General features: G+C 44.4%; 1 protein-coding gene across 1 annotated transcript; it reads right to left on the bottom strand.

The window, feature by feature from the left end:
• Positions 1-15,943: 15,943 nt before the first annotated feature.
• Positions 15,944-18,418, bottom strand: igbp1 (immunoglobulin (CD79A) binding protein 1). The gene is made up of 3 exons (XM_079557192.1): positions 17,935-18,418; positions 17,543-17,869; positions 15,944-16,417 (listed from the first exon to the last, which is right to left on the bottom strand). The coding sequence occupies exons 1-3, from the start codon at positions 18,382-18,384 to the stop codon at positions 16,145-16,147; spliced, it is 1,050 nt and encodes a 349-aa protein (XP_079413318.1). The 5' UTR covers positions 18,385-18,418; the 3' UTR covers positions 15,944-16,144.
• Positions 18,419-18,692: the final 274 nt, after the last annotated feature.

Here is an 18,692-nt window from a genome sequence, read left to right as displayed (position 1 = left end):
TACTTTCTTATTTTCTTATTTTCTTATTTTCTTATTTTCTTATTTTCTTTCTTACTTACTTACTTACTTACTTACTTACTTTCTTTCTTACTTTCTTACTTTCTTACTTTCTTATTTTCTTATTTTCTTTCTTACTTACTTACTTACTTACTTACTTACTTACTTACTTACTTACTTACTTTCTTTCTTTCTTACTTTCTTACTTTCTTACTTTCTTATTTTCTTACTTTCTTACTTTCTTACTTTCTTATTTTCTTATTTTCTTTCTTACTTACTTACTTACTTACTTACTTACTTACTTACTTACTTACTTACTTACTTACTTACTTACTTACTTACTTTCTTACTTTCTTACTTTCTTATTTTCTTACTTTCTTACTTTCTTACTTTCTTATTTTCTTACTTTCTTATTTTCTTATTTTCTTACTTACTTACTTACTTACTTTCTTTCTTACTTTCTTACTTTCTTATTTTCTTATTTTCTTATTTTCTTCCTTACTTACTTTCTTTCTTTCTTTCTTTCTTTCTTTCTTTCTTCAAGGATTATCTTACATATGTTATATCATGGTGCCGTTACCACAGGAAATAATAATTATTACATTGTAACAACAATTCATACCAACAATGTAAGGAGAATGAACAATACCAACAATGGTAATGGACAATATACCAACGATCAGTATGTATGCCTTCTCTATTGCTGGTACTGTTTGGTTGCTTTTCTTTTCCTTTGCTTCTCTCTGTTGATTTTCGGTTATTTGTTCATTATCCTTTTAAAATGTATTATAAATAATAAAAAACAAAGCAGTTGAAGCGATTGTGGCCGAGATCACAGTTTGAAACAATCTCTCCACTTTGACATCTACTGGTGCTGTGTCACAACAGCTACTTTCACAGTTTTCAACCCATAATGTAAAAACATCTGTGGTTGGAAAAAAAATCACATCCTGTTTGAATAGTTGTCATTCAAACAGGGACTTTTTCTTAAATCAGTTGTCTCCTCTCACTGGATCTTCTTTGGTAATCGTGTAAACCTAAAGCTTTGGGCCTGCGGTACAGTGTAAATGAGAAAGACGTCTTCTTTAGAAGCGCAGCAGCTTTACTGTGAACATGGAAAACCCCTGTCAGGTTTGACCAAGGTTCGACATGGGCGCCCCGTAGATAGAATAGTCTGAGATCAATTCTGTGAAATGAACACAGACCTTGTTCCTAGAAAGAACAAAAAGACGTGAAGTCCCACCTGAGACTTTCAAATCCCAAAGAGCGAAGCCCAGGAAGTCTAAAACTTTCATAACAGGTGCGTTGGAGAGGTCGTGCGTATTGCTCGTAACATGTGAAAAATGTAATGTTTCGGCTCAAGACCTTCTTCAGGCAAAACTTCTTAGAGATGTCACAGGAGGAAGCATGTTTTTTAGAAAAAAGAAAACTCTTTGCAACCAGCTTTGACGTCGATTTTGACACATGTAAAGTCCCCATTGATTTCCATGTGATAGCGGACCTTCTGGAGCACAAACAAACATCTGGCATCACCTGTTCTGTGGTCTGTTTTATCAGGGCAATGGAGGAGCCCGTGCTACCCTCGTGATGACCCATTAAACACCACATGGCATTGGATGGACGGATGAAGCTGCTCCTGCTGCAATGCACCATGGGACTGCTGAGCGCAGGTTAGTGGCCTTTAATTAAATAACTAATGTGTTCATTACTGAAACAGACTGCTGTTCAGCTCAGAGCTTCATTATGGGTTTCCTTGTTGTTTAGTCAGAATATTGTTTGATATCGATGGCAGAACTTCCTGTTGTAGCGTTTGGGGCAACAGCGGCACAGATGGTAGAACAGGCCGTCCTGTGACCGGAGGGTCTTTGGGTTCAAATTCCACACGGTAAAGTCCCACCTGGGCTGGAAATCAAACCCAAAACCTTCTGTGTGAGGCAAGAGCTGGAACCGCTGTGGCACCTCACTGCTTGTGGTCTATTGTTACCAGGACATTGCATATTAAAAGTGTGTTATACAACTTAGTATGAGAAAAAACAGTTTAAGTGGCTCGATGCAAGTTGGTCATTTTTATACTCACTACTGCCACCTCAGGTTTTACGCGTAACTGCAGTCTCTATATTTAGCTCATGCAGTTGTGGTGAACAGGTCTGAGCTCATTCTACACATGAGGACATGGCTGGAACATGTAGGGGGAGGAAAATACTTTTTTAAACTCTGTATTGTCCCTTTAATATTAGTGTGTATTTGACCTTCACTTTCCATCCCAGTGTTCTCTAGGACGCTCCAGGATCCATTTTATTTCAGTTCTTTGGGGGTTTCTGGTAGATTTTCTAGAATGGAAATATATATTTAACCATGGACACATTAGCAGTGAATACCTACCAGAAACCCTTAAAAACAATTGGTCCTCCTGGAGCATTCCACTGTGATGGAAAGTAAAGACGCCATGTTAACCACCCGTACAGCCGCTGGTTCACTGAAAAGTCAAAGATTCACTAATACAGCTTTAACCAAAAGTTTCTAGTTTTCATCTGTAGCTTGAGGCTACAATAAAATCATGTACTTGAAACAACATTATCTCTTCTGCAGCATCAGCAGAACAACGGCAACAATAACCCACAAGCCACCGGGCTCTGGACTGTCACCATGGGCACATGCCCGGTGTTGTTGTTGGGAGCCCTCTATTGGATGAAAACGCTCTTCAGTTTTGGTCACACTTTAGTCATGTCTAAATGTGTCATGCTGCGTTTTGGGCGTCAAAAACGCGCCTTAAGCCCGTAGTTGGACGCTTGTGCTTATTGAAGTCAGATGCTTGACACCAAGCGTCAAGACGCTCTCGACCGCATCAACAGAAGAGCGTCTTGGAGCGCGTTGGGAGGGGCTTCTCTGTTGCCGTTGGTTTTCAACCTGGATGACATCGAGAGAGTGACTTTTTAGTTTTAGTCGACGATGATTTGGCAGAAGTGTCCATGATCTCTGCATTGAGGTTGTTTATTAACAGTGCCACGTGCACATTTGCTCATCAACATGCTTTCTGTGTTCATTCGGCCGCTGGGCTGTCAGACGGCGGCTGATTCTGAAATGGACATAAAGAGACACTTCCACAACTGTCAGCTGTCCCTAAGGTCCTGATCAGAGCTAGTGCAACCTCCAGTTGTCTTGGAGTAGGAATAAACTTTCCTTAGGTAGTGGAGTGTGTGTGGCAAAAGAGATCCGAGGCACTCAGGATAAAAGTCCTTTATTTAACAGAGGGACACGCCAGCGCGTTTCCACCACAAACTGGTTTTCTCTCTTCCCTTTTGTGCTGACCACAAGAAAAACAAGAAAAACTCCTGCCTCATTTCCTGTGTGTATAAAATGCTTCTCTTTTTTCTTGTTTTTCTTGTGGTCAGCACACGTGACTGACCACGTGATGCTCTGATCTGGTACTTGTACCACCTGTGTTGCTATTGTTTTGTCACAATGCTCTGAAGAACACCAGTTTGTGGTCCCTCTGTTAAATAAAGGACTTTTATCCATTTTTAGCATCTTAAAAAATGATTAAAGACTGTTCGGCCCAGTGCAGCACTCCCGACCACCTTCCTTTCTCCTGTTGACGTGTGTAGTAAAAATAGTGCTTGTTTTTTCTTCCTAATAAGGATGTTTTGTATCATTTCTAGGGCTGGGCGATATATCGATATTTAAGATATATCGATATATTTTTAAATGAGATATGGAATTAGACCATATCGCATATATCGGGATATTTCAAATTCAGATAAGCTATTAAGTTACCAAAAAGAAACAGGTAACTTAATAGCTTCAACATCTCAAGCCGATTTTAAAAAGTTTATATATAAATGCTGCCTTTAGAAAAAAAAATAATCTTATTTAAGATATTTTTTATTTACATGTGAACCTTACGGAGCTTCATTATTATTATTAAGAGTGGAAAAAGAGTGGTGCGCACTGAATGGGTGCTGCTGCCGGATGCTCTCTCATCGAATGCAATTTCTCCATCTGTGAGATCAATAAAGTACCATCTTATCTTATCTTATCTTATACAGTGTTTATGTTTACATTTTATAGTGAGTCTTCGATAAAACTACTCGCATTTGGCCTTGAATTTGATTGAGAATTTCATTTTACAGCTCTCACTTGGCGGAAAAAATATCGGGATATATATGGTATATTGATATTCAACCAAAATATATCGGGATATGACTTTAGGCCAGCCCTAATCATTTCTATGCTGACAATGTCCAGTTGCATTGTTCTTTTCATGATGCTGAGCTGCATCGTTTGTCATTGTTCTTAGAGTGTGTGTCCTTTACCAAAGACTGTCTGGCCACTAACAACGAGCAGATCATTTTAAACAAGACTGAAACACTGATCTGACCCCAAGATCCCGCTGATCAAACACCTTCTCTTGGCTCCACTGTCACATCCAGCCTCAGAAACCTGGGGCCGTGTCTTTGGAGACACACTCAAAACAGCTCGTCCGAAAATGCTTTCGTCACCTTAGCAACATCTCTAAAATGTGCAAAATATTGTCAAAAAAGGACCTGGAAATGATAATTCAGGCTTTCATCCCAACAAGACTAGACTATTGCAACTGAATAACTGCTGCTATAGACTTTTAATAGGTGCCCTCGAAGGCCCAGGCCCCACTGCACACCCAGGCCCCACAGCACACCCAGGCCCCACAGCACACCCAGGCCCCACAGCACACCCAGGCCCCACAGCACACCCAGGCCCCACAGCACACCCAGGCCCCACAGCACACCCAGGCCCCACAGCACACCCAGGCCCCACAGCACACCCAGGCCCCACAGCACACCCAGGCCCCACAACACACCCAGGCCCCACAGCACCCCCAGGCCCCACAGCACACCCAGGCCCCACAGCACACCCAGGCCCCACAGCACCCCCAGGCCCCACAGCACACCCAGGCCCCACAGCACACCCAGGCCCCACAGCACACCCAGGCCCCACAGCACACCCAGGCCCCACAGCACACCCAGGCCCCACAGCACACCCAGGCCCCACAGCACACCCAGGCCCCACAGCACACCCAGGACCCGCAGCACACCCAGGCCCCACAGCACACCCAGGCCCCACAGCACACCCAGGCCCCACAGCACACCCAGGCCCCACAGCACACCCAGGCCCCACAGCACACCCAGGCCCCCCTCACAGCACACCCAGGCCCCACAGCACACCCAGGCCCCACAGCACACCCAGGACCCGCAGCACACCCAGGCCCCACAGCACACCCAGGCCCCACAGCACACCCAGGCCCCACAGCACACCCAGGCCCCACAGCACACCCAGGCCCCACAGCACCCCCAGGCCCCAGTTTTTCCCGGCACCAGTGGGTACTTGGTTGTATCTTCTGACTTGTGTGTGTTCTTCCTGTGTAGGTGTTTGGGCGGCGCTTCCTGCTCCGATCAATCTCGCTGTGTCCAGTTTCGACTTCAGACACACTCTCCATTGGACGGCAGCTCCCGGCTCCCCCCCAAACTCCACCTATCATGTTTATGCCACGTAAGCCCCGCCCTCTATGACACTTGACATGCTTTTCATCGTCATCCACTCACTCTCAAAGGAAACAGAAACTAGAAGCGATAAAAGGTCCATCTGAAGAGGAGTGGAGTGGATGTGGAATATGTCCATATTCAAAAGCACATTGCACACATCAGGCAACCTTTGAGTGTTTTTGGACAAAATTCCACAGTAAAAATAGTTGAAAATAGTCCGTCTCATTATTTTCCAAGCAATTCAGATTGAATGCCAGTTTGAATGGTTTTGAATGCTTCTTATTGAGATTTAAGGCCTTCACTTGAGCTGAATGAATTAAATACTTTTCGATCCCCCCCAGAACCAATGTTAAAAATTGGAAATTGGTGGTGAACAGCACGACGCTCTGGGCTGAAGTCAAACTGAGGAAGATCGAGGCCACTTACTTTCTGTATGTGCGGAGCAGCTGGAACGAGTCCCAATCTCTACCGTCAAAGAAAATCCAATTCACACCCAACCTGAACAGTGAGTACGCTCTACTCCCATCAGCACAAGATTTATACACTTTATTTCCCAGTGGTCCCATCGCAGTTCTCATGTTTGTTGTCACAGGCCACAGCATGTAAGAAATGTTAGATACACGTTTTCTGTCCTCTATATGGGAAGTTTGGTTCGTCAATGAGGAATTATGTTTATAAAAAATACACTTGAAACCACCAGTTATTATACTAATAACATTATGTTGCATATTTGTCAATAAAGTGTATTATTGTGTATTATTTTCAGATGTATTTTTTTAGGTGATGAGGCTCAACTACTCTACAGAAACGCTATATCTATCAACACAGGAACAGTTGTGCTCAAAAGTTTACATACCCTGGAAGAATTTTTGTATTTTTTTATGCCCATTATTCAGAGAATATAAATGATAACAAGCAAACTTTTTTTTTCACACATAGTTAGTCGTGTGAAGCCATTTATGGTCAAACAACTGAGTTTATTCTTTTTAAATCATAATGACAAAATAAAATACCAAACTGCCCCTGATAAAAGTTTTCTTAATCCTGTGTATTTCCCCTTTAACATCCATGACAGCTTGGATTCTTTAGTGGTAGTTTTGGATGGGCCTCTTTACTGCCTTGGATGGTAAATAATTAAAAAAAGCCTCCAGTTCCTGTAAATTCGTGGGCTGTCGTGCATGAACTGCATGTTTGAGATCTCCTCAGAGCGGCTCCATGATATTGAGATCAGGACACTGAGATGGACACTAACAAGACCTTCACTTTATTCTGCTGGAGCCAGTGAGAGGTGGACATGTCCTTGTGCTTCAGATCGTTGTCATGTTGGAACGTCCAAGTGCGTCCCATGTGCAGCTTTCAGGCTGATGAGTGACGCATTGATCTAGATCTAGATCAGAGTAAACTTTTGAGCATGTATACCCATGTATACCCAGGTATACCATACCTGTCAAGTTTTAAATATGGCGGTTTCCGGGCCAAAAAGGGACACTTGACAGCTATGAGGTATACATATGTATAATGATAATGGTAGAAAAGCACTGTGTACACTGTATATACATTTACCATTTACAAAGTCTCTGCATCTACACAGTAACACTGCTAACAGGAGAAGAATATCCATCCAGATAGCCAAAGTAATGGACCTCATGTGATCAGGCTCTACTGCACTGTTAGACACAAACATGTGTCCAGCACAGTGGTAAAAGAGCCCTTTATTGCTGCTTGCAGTTTTAATCTCCTTCTCTTCCTCTGCAGCCATCATCACGGCCCCAAATGTGACCCTGTCTGGCTGTGGAAAGTGCATTCAGCTGAACATTTCTATGCCTAAAGTCCACACTCGAGGCCGAGGCATAAGAAACATTTATAACTTAGAGTACAAAGTTTCATGGAGGAAGAAGCTGGAGCTGAAGGCGGAGGTGAGTACTGTGTCCTTTTCTGTCAAACATGTTTCTCACATGATGGATCAAACTCCACATCTCGTGTATGGCCTTTTGTGTCAAACCTACAGCAAAACATTTACTCAAGTAATTCTTACATAATACACATTAGGACATTGTTGGAACATGTAGGGGGAGGAAAATACATCATTTTAACATTTTAAACTCGTATCGTCCCTTTAAACACACCATGTCACATGCTGTAATGGTTCTCAGCAAGTGGTACTCTTTCTGGAGCATCTTAAATACAGTATATTTACAAATGTCAAAACTGCTTTATGTGGTGAAGTTAAAACTTGGCAAGTCAACAGTACAATGTCCGAGCAGTCCCCTCTCTTATGGGCATCCATCCATCCATCCATCAGATTTTATTTGTGTAGCACCTTATAACAGCTAAAACATCACTGATAAAACAGCACTCGAGTCACTGACTGTGTGTGAAGAGCCAGCCTAATGTGTGAATGTGTTTGTAGCTTAGATTTCACAACTCTGAGCCCAGAGGCAAAAGAACGACCTCTAAACTTGTTGGTTGTGGATGGAGGAGCGCAGAGTCCGGTCTAACTGTGGATTTAGAGAAAAACCTCGGCTTTAGATGAACTTGTCATATGATTTGTTTGTCGGGGTCGAGGCCCAAAGGTGGATCGCGGAACCATTTTCAGTGGGTCGTGAGCCTTTTCCAGGGAACATTTCTTTCAATGTTCATTTTTCTACACAAGTATAGAAACATCTGAAACTGTAAAAACAAATGTTATTTTGGTCATAATTTCAGCTTTATAGGTTTATCATAGGTTTGTAATGTTTTTCCAATATTATTGTAGAAAAATACAATATTTTAAGGGGAGACACTACCGGCAAAACTCACTTTTTTCAGTTTTCAGGTTTTGGGCCAAATTGGTCTCTGAACATATAAGCTTTCACCCTGAAACAGAAAATATGCCTAATCTTCACAATAACATGTTTAAACATTGCGCTGATTCAATGTTCCCCCATTGACTTATATGGGAGAATGCAATTTCAAGGGCCTTTTTCTCCAAACACATTTTTCTGTCATTGTGGCGACGCTATGTCCACGTCAGTTGGACCTAAAGACTTCAAATTTTCTAGCCTTGGACTGAACAATATTGGGAAGATTTTTTCAGAGGATTTTTTTATAATCTAATCCCTGGGCCCATTTATTGAGTTTTGAATGAAAAAAATGAGGCGAATTTTTTTTTTTTTACAAATTTTTCCACTAAAAAACAGCTTATTTTAAAACTAAACAAGAAATCCAAAATCCCCTCAGAGAAAGTCTTGGTAACTCATTCATCAATAAAATGAAACCATAAATTTGAATGTAGCTCTATCCATCATTCAGATTTCGTCGCCGAAAAGATGGAAAATTTGGGGCGTTTTTAGGCATAAAACACCTTGTTCTTATATGAAAAGATAAAATGACAGAAAACTTGCAATGTATTTTTTTCTCACATTTATGTCAGTGATCGACAGCAAATTTTCAAATTGATATCTGTAAAAAAAATAAAAAAATCCTATTCACCTGCAGTGTTTCGCCTTAAATGACAAAAAAGACACTGTATTTGGGTCAGGACTTGCCATTCCTGACAGCGTTCCAGTTTAAAGCCACTAGCTTAAACTCCTCTGCTCCTGGCTTTCTCTGCATGTAGATGCTACTTCAGGAAATTTGTGGGATGAAAATGATGTTTTTCAAATCAAATGGAAATCGGCTTATACTCATTTCTCCGTGAGACAGTGTTTATCTGTCCTTAAAGGGATATTTCAGGATTTTTGACATAGGGCCTCATTTCCTAGTTATCCAGAGTGTTGCTGATTTCTGGAGATATTTTTTTATGTAATTCATGCAGTTCTTATATTTGAAGAGTTTCGTGGCGCTAGGCTAGTGCTAGGCTAGCACGTTTCTATGGTATCAGCTAGCCTGCATTAAACACAGTCTGACCCGCTCCACAGAGCACCTGAGGCAAATCACTTATAACGCCAGACTAACCATATAAATGTCTGTGTCCATAGAGTAATTTTAACCATTTTGCATTTAAAATACCTTATATTTGAGCAGCATCAGCTTTGTGTTTGTATAAGCTACGCGGCGGCGGAGTGATCTGCTAGAAAATAGTCCCTCAAAATGCGATCATTCATGTGATGCAAGGTCAGTTACCGGTATATTCCAAAAATTATTCTATGGACACAGACATTTATATGGTTAGTCTGGCGTTATAAGTGATTTGCCTCAGGTGCTCTGTGGAGCGGGTCAGACTGTTTTTAATGCAGGCTAGCTGATACCATAGAAATGCACTAGCCTAGCACTAGCCTAGCGTAACATAACTCTTCAAAAATATGAATATTGCATGAATTACAAAAAAAAATATCTCCAGAAATCAGCAACACTCTGGATAACTAGGAAATGAGGCCCTATGTCAAAACTCCTGAAACATCCCTTTAAGTGTTTGTTGCTATAATAATGTGTGTGTTTGGTCGGTGACTCTGATGTCATGCACCCTTTTTCTCATCGTCAGGAATCCAATAAGACTAAAAACCAGACTGTCATCATCCCAAACCTGCTCCCGGGCACAGAGTACTGTGTTCAGGTCAAGCCCTATTATTTGGATAAACCGACCTTCCTGCCATCACCATGGAAATGTGTCCTCACCAGCACAGTGCCGCCATCACAAGGTGAGCTAAACCCGCCCATGTTCATGCAGTGTGTGTGAACAGCTCCTCAAGATTCAGCAGTTTTTCCACATGTGTTGGTACATTTTCTGACCAGCGATTGTTTGTCTTCTCTTGTGCTTCCAGTGTTGGCAGTGGTGGGCTCAGTGGCAGGTCTAGTGGTTTTCAGCCTCTCTGCTCTGGTCCTGTTCTTCTTCGCTCTCCATTACACAGGGATCATATGCAAACTCAAAGAAGCCCTGCCACACCCTCTCAATGTAAGAGTCCTGCAGTACTTCTTTCTATTGTTCACTACGTTTCATTGTGGAGACGAAACTCTTGATTGTATTGCATCATGCTTCTCGGAGCTGTTGTTGACCTCGACTACTTCCTGGATCCTCTGATTGGGTGGTTCGTTTAACTAAAACCAAGACCATAGCGAAGTGCTTTTTTCCCCTTTACATTTCCCTTTATATTTTATTTTTCTTAGCCTGGCATCCAGAATGATCCCCCTCTGTAAATTTTGTACAGCGGTGAGTCTGGATTATTCCAGGCTCGGTGTCTCTGGCCAGAAAACCACAAATGCAACTTCGCTGCCTATGGGTCGGAGTCACCAATACACACTAATGGAATCACGAAGAAGAAGCTAATAGGCTAGCACCACTTAAACAGTATTTACAGCCAAGTTTGAGAAAAAAACCCCATCTCCATTGTGTAATTGGATGTTCAATATCCCTCTGTCCCTTTGTCTTTTCTGTCAGTGTAGTATTTACTCTCACGGACAATTAATAAGTAAAAAAACACAACATGCCCCGACCCCTGCAGTAGCGCTTAAGGCCTCTAGGGGCACGAGTTACTTAGTCCTGCTTTAAATGCAGAGCAACGATCCGTACTCATTTAGTGCATTGTGCCAAGCCTAAAGCTGAGATCCCGTCTTTGTGAGCAGACAGGTGTATGGCAGCTCTCCCTTCTGAGGCTGGAGAGGACGGTCCCAGAGCCAGTGTCCCTCCTGCCAGGGACCGGGAAACGGCAGCACAGTGACTGGGACGAGGACGAGGATGAGGAGGACCAGGGGACGCAGCAGGTCCACCTGACGGAGGCTCAGGAGGAGGACCAGTACATGAACCGATGCGTGGATCTGTCCTCAGGTACAAGCCAACCTTATCATTCTAAGTGGACCAATTGTCTGCAGCATCGACACTCGCAAACGATGCAGAATTAGAATTACAATACACGTTATACACATTATGAAAAACAGTTACAATGTAAAGAGGTCGACTCAAGTGACTCAGTCTGGATTTAAAAGCGTTCAATGAAATAAGCTCAGTTATTTTCCAGTCTTTTTGCAACATGTCCCATGAAGAAGGAGCAGAGTGAACAAAAGCCCTTTTTCCCAGTTCTGTGCAGGCAAATGGAACAATGAGCAACAAATGATCATTTGAACACAAACTGTAAGAGCCAACAACTCCTCTGTGAGATTAAGTTACAGATGTAAGAGGCAGTAGACCAAGCATGGCCTCATAAATAAAAGTATACCAATGACCCAGCCTCCTGGAGGACAAAGAAGGCCATCCCACTGAAGAATACAGTTCACAGTGATATATAGTGTCAATCCTATGTAGACTCTGAGCAGACGCATTCATGTACAACAGGTCTCCATAGTCTAAAATAGATAAAAACGTTGCAGTGACAAGGTGCAACATTTATTTAGAAAGAAAAAGCCCAATTTGAGTTTAAGTTTTTTCACCAGGTTGTCTATGTGGGGCTTAAAAGTCAGGGAGTCATCAAGGAAAATACCGAGGTACTTGTAAGTGTGAACCACCTCTATGACATTTCCCTCAAGAGTGGACACTAAGGGGATTGTTTGAGGAACCTTCTTAGAGTTTGAAAACAACATTAGCTTGGTCTTCTCAGCATTGAGGACCAGTTTTAGCAGCAGAAGTGTGTGCTGGACGACATCAAAAGCTTTCTGCAGAGATTCTACAGCTTTAACAAGGTTCAATCCAAAACAGTAGATTATTGTGTCATCAGTGTAAAAATGCATATTAGCGTCAGACACATTTTGTCCTAGTTCATTAATATACATGATGAACGGGAGGGGTCATAATGTTGAACCCTGTGGCACCCCCTTGTGGACATTAAAAAATTCAAAACACAGACCATCACATGGTCCTGTCACTCAAGTAATTTGTGAACCGGGAGACAATATGATTAGACAGTCCCAAAGAAGCCTATGCCTTAAATTAGCATGATCCACAGTGTCAAAAGCGTTTGACAGATCAATAAAAAGGGAAGCACAATATTGTCATTTATCACTTTTGTAGCAGCCGTGATGGTGCTGTGCTTTTTCCTGAAGCTGGATTGCAGTTAAGAAAGGAGTTCGTTAGAGTACAGGAACTCTTTGAGCTGATCACAGACAAGAGACTCAAGAACTTTTGACCAGACACACAGATTTCATATTGGCCTGTAGTTAGTTAAAGCAGTTGGATCACCTCCTTTTAATAAAGGGGTGCCAAAAGCAGACTTCCAAACAAGTGGGATGTCTTTGTTTTGGATTGAAAGATTAAAAAGGACCTTAAGAGGCTGTGCTACATAATCAGCTGCTATTTTCAAGAAGTCGGGCTCTATCAAGTCTGGTCCGGGGGCTTTGAGATCTTCATGCACTTCCTGCACAGTAAATGGAACAAAATTAAAAAGGTCTCCAGAGGTCATTGGAGGTTCTGTGCAGGGAGTCACAGGGGCTGCCCCTGAGGAATCAAACAAAGAACCAGGGACAGAGTCTTTTAAGACACATTTTGGAAGAGCCTGAGATCTTCTATTTACTGATAGAAACTTTATCACTTTCCAAAATGTCTGTGGGCTGTTGAGGTTTTCTGTTGTAACAGATAAGTAATCTGTAAGTTTTGTAGGTCTTAGCTTTCAAATGAGGTGTTACACTGGCCTAAAGACGACAGTCCATGAAAAAAGATCAGTCTCTTTTCACAATCGAGATCCGATCCAAACTGTTCGAGCCGATCGGCACTAATATCCCTCACTAATAGTTCTATATTTCATTACAGACTTCAGCTCCAGAGGTGGGAACATGACTTCAAGTTGTCAATCAGCAGCAACAGTCAGTGATCATCCTGGAAGTCAGGATGAAAGGATCGAAGGGAACAAAGAAGAACAAGCACAAAGTGTGAACATTGAAGACTGGGCGGAAAAAGAAGAATCTAGAGACTGCAAAGACACAGACAATTGGCAGAAGTTGGAGAACTTTGAAAGTGTGGACCTTTTTTCAGTTACCATTCCAGCTCTGGACGTCCAGTCAGACCAACCCCTACACACACCCTATGAGTCTGACCAGGGGCAGTGTGAGGCACAACCCCTTTGGCCCGCGCCCTACGAGTCTGACGTCCAGCCCCTCCAGCACACGCCCTACGAGTCAAACCAGGGGCAGTGTGACGTCCAGCCCCTCCGGCACACGCCCTACGAGTCAAACCAGGGGCAATGTGACGTCCAGCCCCTCCGGCACACGCCCTACGAGTCAAACCAGGGGCAGTGTGACGTCCAGCCCCTCCAGCACACGCCCTACGAGTCAAACCAGGGGCAGTGTGACGTCCAGCCCCTCCAGCACACGCCCTACGAGTCAAACCAGGGGCAGTGTGACCTCCAGCCCCTCCGGCACACGCCCTACGAGTCAAACCAGGGGCAGTGTGACATCCAGCCCCTCCAGCACACGCCCTACGAGTCAAACCAGGGGCAGTGTGACGTCCAGCCCCTCCGGCACACGCCCTACGAGTCAAACCAGGGGCAGTGTGACGTCCAGCCCCTCCGGCACACGCCCTACGAGTCAAACCAGGGGCAGTGTGACGTCCAGCCCCTCCGGCACACACCCTACGAGTCAAACCAGGGGCAGTGTGACGTCCAGCCCCTCCGGCACACGCCCTACGAGTCAAACCAGGGGCAGTGTGACGTCCAGCCCCTCCGGCACACACCCTACGAGTCAAACCAGGGGCAGTGTGACGCCCAGCCCCTCCGGCACACGCCCTACGAGTCAAACCAGGGGCAGTGTGACGCCCAGCCCCTCCGGCACACGCCCTACGAGTCAAACCAGGGGCAGTGTGACGTCCAGCCCCTCCAGCACACACCCTACGAGTCTGACATCCAGCCCCTCCAGCACACACCCTACGAGTCAAACCAGGGGCAGTGTGACGTCCAGCCCCTCCGGCATAAATACATCAGCAGCTCCAGGACAGAGACATGACAGACCCAATATGCCCAATAATGTATTGTTGTATCTATCTTCTATCAACTTGAAACTGGACTAGGATCTTTTCGCAATCGTGTCACTTTCCCCCGGCCCAGTACTCGGAGTCATTAGTTTGGTGGTTTGAAGACAGGATAGGTGATGACACGTGAAAAGGCCTTTTGCAGGTACTCTAGCTTGGTAAAGTCCAACACGTCTGTATCTTTATCTTGCACTTTGTTGACTAGAAATTAATCTAAAGCTGAATCAAAACATCCAGTCGTTTCACTTCCTGATTTTCAACCTATCTCTCCATAGCTCCTCCCAGTCCCCCTCCTCTTTCACTTTTGTTTTAACTCCTTGAAGGATTAAGAGGTGAGGAAAGTATTTCCTGCCTAGGTAGGGCCTCAGGAGCTTTCTCTTTCCATGAACTGGGGAAGATACAAGAGATCGATGATTATACATTCATAGTAATGATTCCGTGTGGCCTGTGAAATTAACATTGCTGCTCTATCTCTTCTTACAGCCTGTTCCTTAAAAGGGAAAAAAGAAGGTCCCGTGCGGACCGGCTACGAGCCTCCACAGTGCTCCAGAGCCTGTACATCATCAAAGATTTAGGCTTTTTATTTATGATACCAGTGTGGTTAAAAATAAGACCCAGCCCAGCGTTGTCACATGGGTCATAGCAGTTTTTAGAAAAAAACTTTTAAACAGTGCAAACGAGACAACATAGGAATCCTGTTTACCAAGTCTCTTATGAAGTTGCCCCTGGCCACCAGGGGGTGGTATTACAGCAATGTCAGCTACCTGCCATGGGGACCAAAGAGAAGCGCTGTCCTTGCTCATTGGTGGAAACACAGCTGCTGGTCTGTTTTTGATAAGAGAACATTGTAACATAATACCCCCCTTGGTTACCCCTCTGACATTTTTGGTTCATTTTCTCACCTGATTTGATTTTTAACTTATTGCCAATAAAACCTTATGATGAACCATCAAGTGTTATGTATCTTTGATTTCTGAACAGCGGGTACTTTCCTGTCTATGCTGCTCTGCAGTAAATGTTATAGAAAAGGTATGTGTATCGGTGGGGTCGCAAGATGAATATGACAATATTTTTGACATTTTGAAAACATATTTTAGTGAAATTAAGCCAAATCTAAAAATACATCAAAACGAACATTAAACCAGATCTGAAATGTTTTGCACCTTAATTATAAATGCTTATCTTACAGAGGAGGGTCTAGAGTTGAGTGATTTTGGGGGCCATGGCCTGAAAAGTTTGGGAATGTTTGAATCAAACTAGCAGCAGCCCTACTCACTGGGAAAGTTCATTTTGGCATGGCTGACTGCTCAGTCATGATCAAATATTAAATATGTAGACGGTCGCCATTTCAACAGTAGCTCATACCCAAGCGAAAACTGGGCACGGTTTCCCTTAGCTTTTTAGCTTCATTAAATCTCACGTCACTTGATTAATACTTGAATATTTGTCACTGGCATTATCCCACACTATGTTTTAGATAGAAAATCATGACAAAGCCTACTCTCCATGTGGGCTACACTGTACCTCGTGGCATTGACCTAACGCACAATCAGAAACTACAAATGATGATGAATAAAGGGAAAGATTTTAATACTGTTTACAGCTTGGTGGATCTGTTCTGCCTCCGCTGGGCCCAGGTGTGGGCAGGGGCTGCACTTCTGGAAACTCAAATGGAATGAAGCGTGGGCACATGTTGAGAAACATTTAATAAAATGACTCGGTGAATACATCTACATGAAGGAAGAGTTTTTCTGAGGGCCAGTCAGCCCATGTTGTGGCGGTTGCCGTAGCCTCGGCGGTGAGTGTCTTTATAATCGTCCCAGCTGCGAGCTTTAAGCAGACTCTCCTCGTCATCTTTCTCCACTTGTCTCTCCTTCGCCTCCTCCTGAACCTCCGCTGCGTCCCGGTCCTCCTCCACGGCCACTCTGCGTGGGATGCCCTGGTCTGGCAGCATACCATGCTTCTGGTGTTGAGAGTACCACTCGTCCACAGTCATGGTGGCGAGGCTGGGGTATCCCGCTCCGAACACCTGGGCCTGTCACACACATGAGGAACAATCATTACTATAGTGCTGTGTCTGGGTTCCTCACTGTGCTAAAAACAGCTTGACCATACATGTGTGCATATCTCATATATTCAGACAAACCATCAGACTCCATTCATTACCAGTGTGCTCGCTATAATCAACTAGCATTCTGCTGAAACCACAGACTAATAGTGACAACAAAGCACTGTAGCCATGTTTGTGTCAGAGCGATTCAAGATACTGATAAGGACGACATCTTTCCGTGCTCCACACTTTTTACATGTGGAAATGTTTAGGACAAACATGTGTAAGAGAAAACCTTTACAAGTCACCTTTGAGACCAATTCTGCGGGAATGCTGTGGTCGTAATCAGTGGTATAATACGACTCGCAGCCAATGCTTGTATGAAGCATCAGGACTTTTGAGGGGTGTGTCATCAGCGGTGACATCATTCAGATACTGCACTATGGGCCACTTTATGCCGCTTATTGTGCCTTATAAAATACAAACTAGTTTGGCCTGAGCAGCGATTAGTCGCCTAAAAGGGGACGTGGCAAGAGAAAAATGCCACAAGACCATCTTAATTGATGCATGACGTGCTCGCACTTAGGTCGATGAAGTGTGAATGTCCTGGTGAGAGGAGGCATTGAACCATCAGCCACTGTATAACAGCCGTGACGTATGGTGAGACGTTGGTGAGGACTCGTCCTGTTCTAAACACACCTCCTGAATGTCTCTGTTACGTACTGGACGGGTCTGAATGATAAAAGCTTTGCTTTTCTGAGTTAAACACATTCTGCTTCATGACTTACTAACGTTCTACTTACAGACAATAATAAAACAACAATAATTAAGCAGACGGCTCGATGCCAGATACAGAGTTAAATGCAGGTAAGGCTTTGTTTCTTCAGCATTGGGAGTTTCGGCAGGTCGGTCATTTGGTAAGAGGTCAGTTCATGTGTTCACTTACCCTGCCCTGTTTATTCCCATGACTTGTTCCATCAATACACACACTTCCAGAATGAGTTTCTAAGAGACTGTAGTCGTGTAGTTGTCATTCATAAATACGTCCCAACAAACACGGACAATAGTGATGCACAATATGGGAACTGTGAAAGGCCACTGATAACAGACCTGTACTGCGTCTTTGGTGAGGATGAACGGCTTCATGGGGGGTCGGCTGGGTTTGGCTGCTGGGGCGCTCTTCTTCAGAACATCCATGTTCCTCAGGATGGGGAGCTCCTGGTCTATGCTCTCCACCTCCTCCAGGCTCAGGCTGATCCACCTGCGCAGCTGGAGCAGGTAGAAGTGTCGAGTGGTGTCTTCGTCAGCTGTGCCGCTGTCCACCGCCCTCTTCACCGCCTCCAGCTGGGACTCCAGCTCCTTCTTCTGACGATAGCGCTCAATCTTGGCCTGTCTCTGAGCTGCCATGGCCACAAGGTTGGGCTGACCAGGACCAGCCTGGGACAAGCACACAGAGGGTTAGACTGCGGGTGTTATGTGTTATGTGTGATGTCTAGTCTTACCGCAGGGCGCTCCTCCTCGGACTCCTCACGGCTCTGGGGCATCCGGAACTGCGACACGCTGTAGTTCTTACATCTCTGCAGATAGTCCATAAAGTAAGCTCTGGCGGTCTGCACGGTGTCCAGGCGCCGCTCTCGGCTCGTCTGCTTCAGGGTGAGTGCTCCCAGCAGCGCGGGCAGCAGCAGGTACTTGATCTCGGAGGTGCACACCTCCTCCAGCTCCTCGTTACGGCTGAAGAGCTCGAGCTGCGCCACCCTCCTGGTCGCGCTCTCCAGGGCCCGGATGGTCCGCTGCAGACGCTCCTGGACTCCCACACTGGCCAGCGGCTCCTGCGTGCTCTCCAGCTGCTCCAGGGCACTCCAGCCCTGGTCAAAGAGCTCCGACAGCTTCTGGGAGTCTGGCTCGGTGCTGGAGGACTGAGTACAGTGCGGACTAGCGTCACTGTCCGCCATCTTCACATGACTTCCGGGTGTTTCTTCTTCTGCCCTTTTCTGTTGTAAAGGCAGCGCCAAAACGGTCAGCACTGCCCTCTACAGGCCACTCCTCAGCTTCTGCACCACTCAACCATGTAGCTCTACCTGAACGCATCCTTTATTTCTTTAGTAATCCATAATTCAGACAATACTGTATACACTTTAAGAAAACAATAAATACATTTATTGATTTAAAAAAATGATGGTATAGAAAACAGCTCTCAGATGCCTGAGAGCCTACACAAACGGATTAGTGCAGGCTCTCAGGCATCTGAGAATTCTCCATC

The sequence above is a fragment of the Gobius niger genome (assembly GCF_951799975.1).
Source record: "Gobius niger genome assembly, chromosome: 5".
Lineage (NCBI taxonomy): Eukaryota > Metazoa > Chordata > Actinopteri > Gobiiformes > Gobiidae > Gobius > Gobius niger.
The sequence above is the reverse complement of the archived record's forward strand: the minus strand, read 5'-3'. Positions and strand labels throughout refer to the sequence as shown.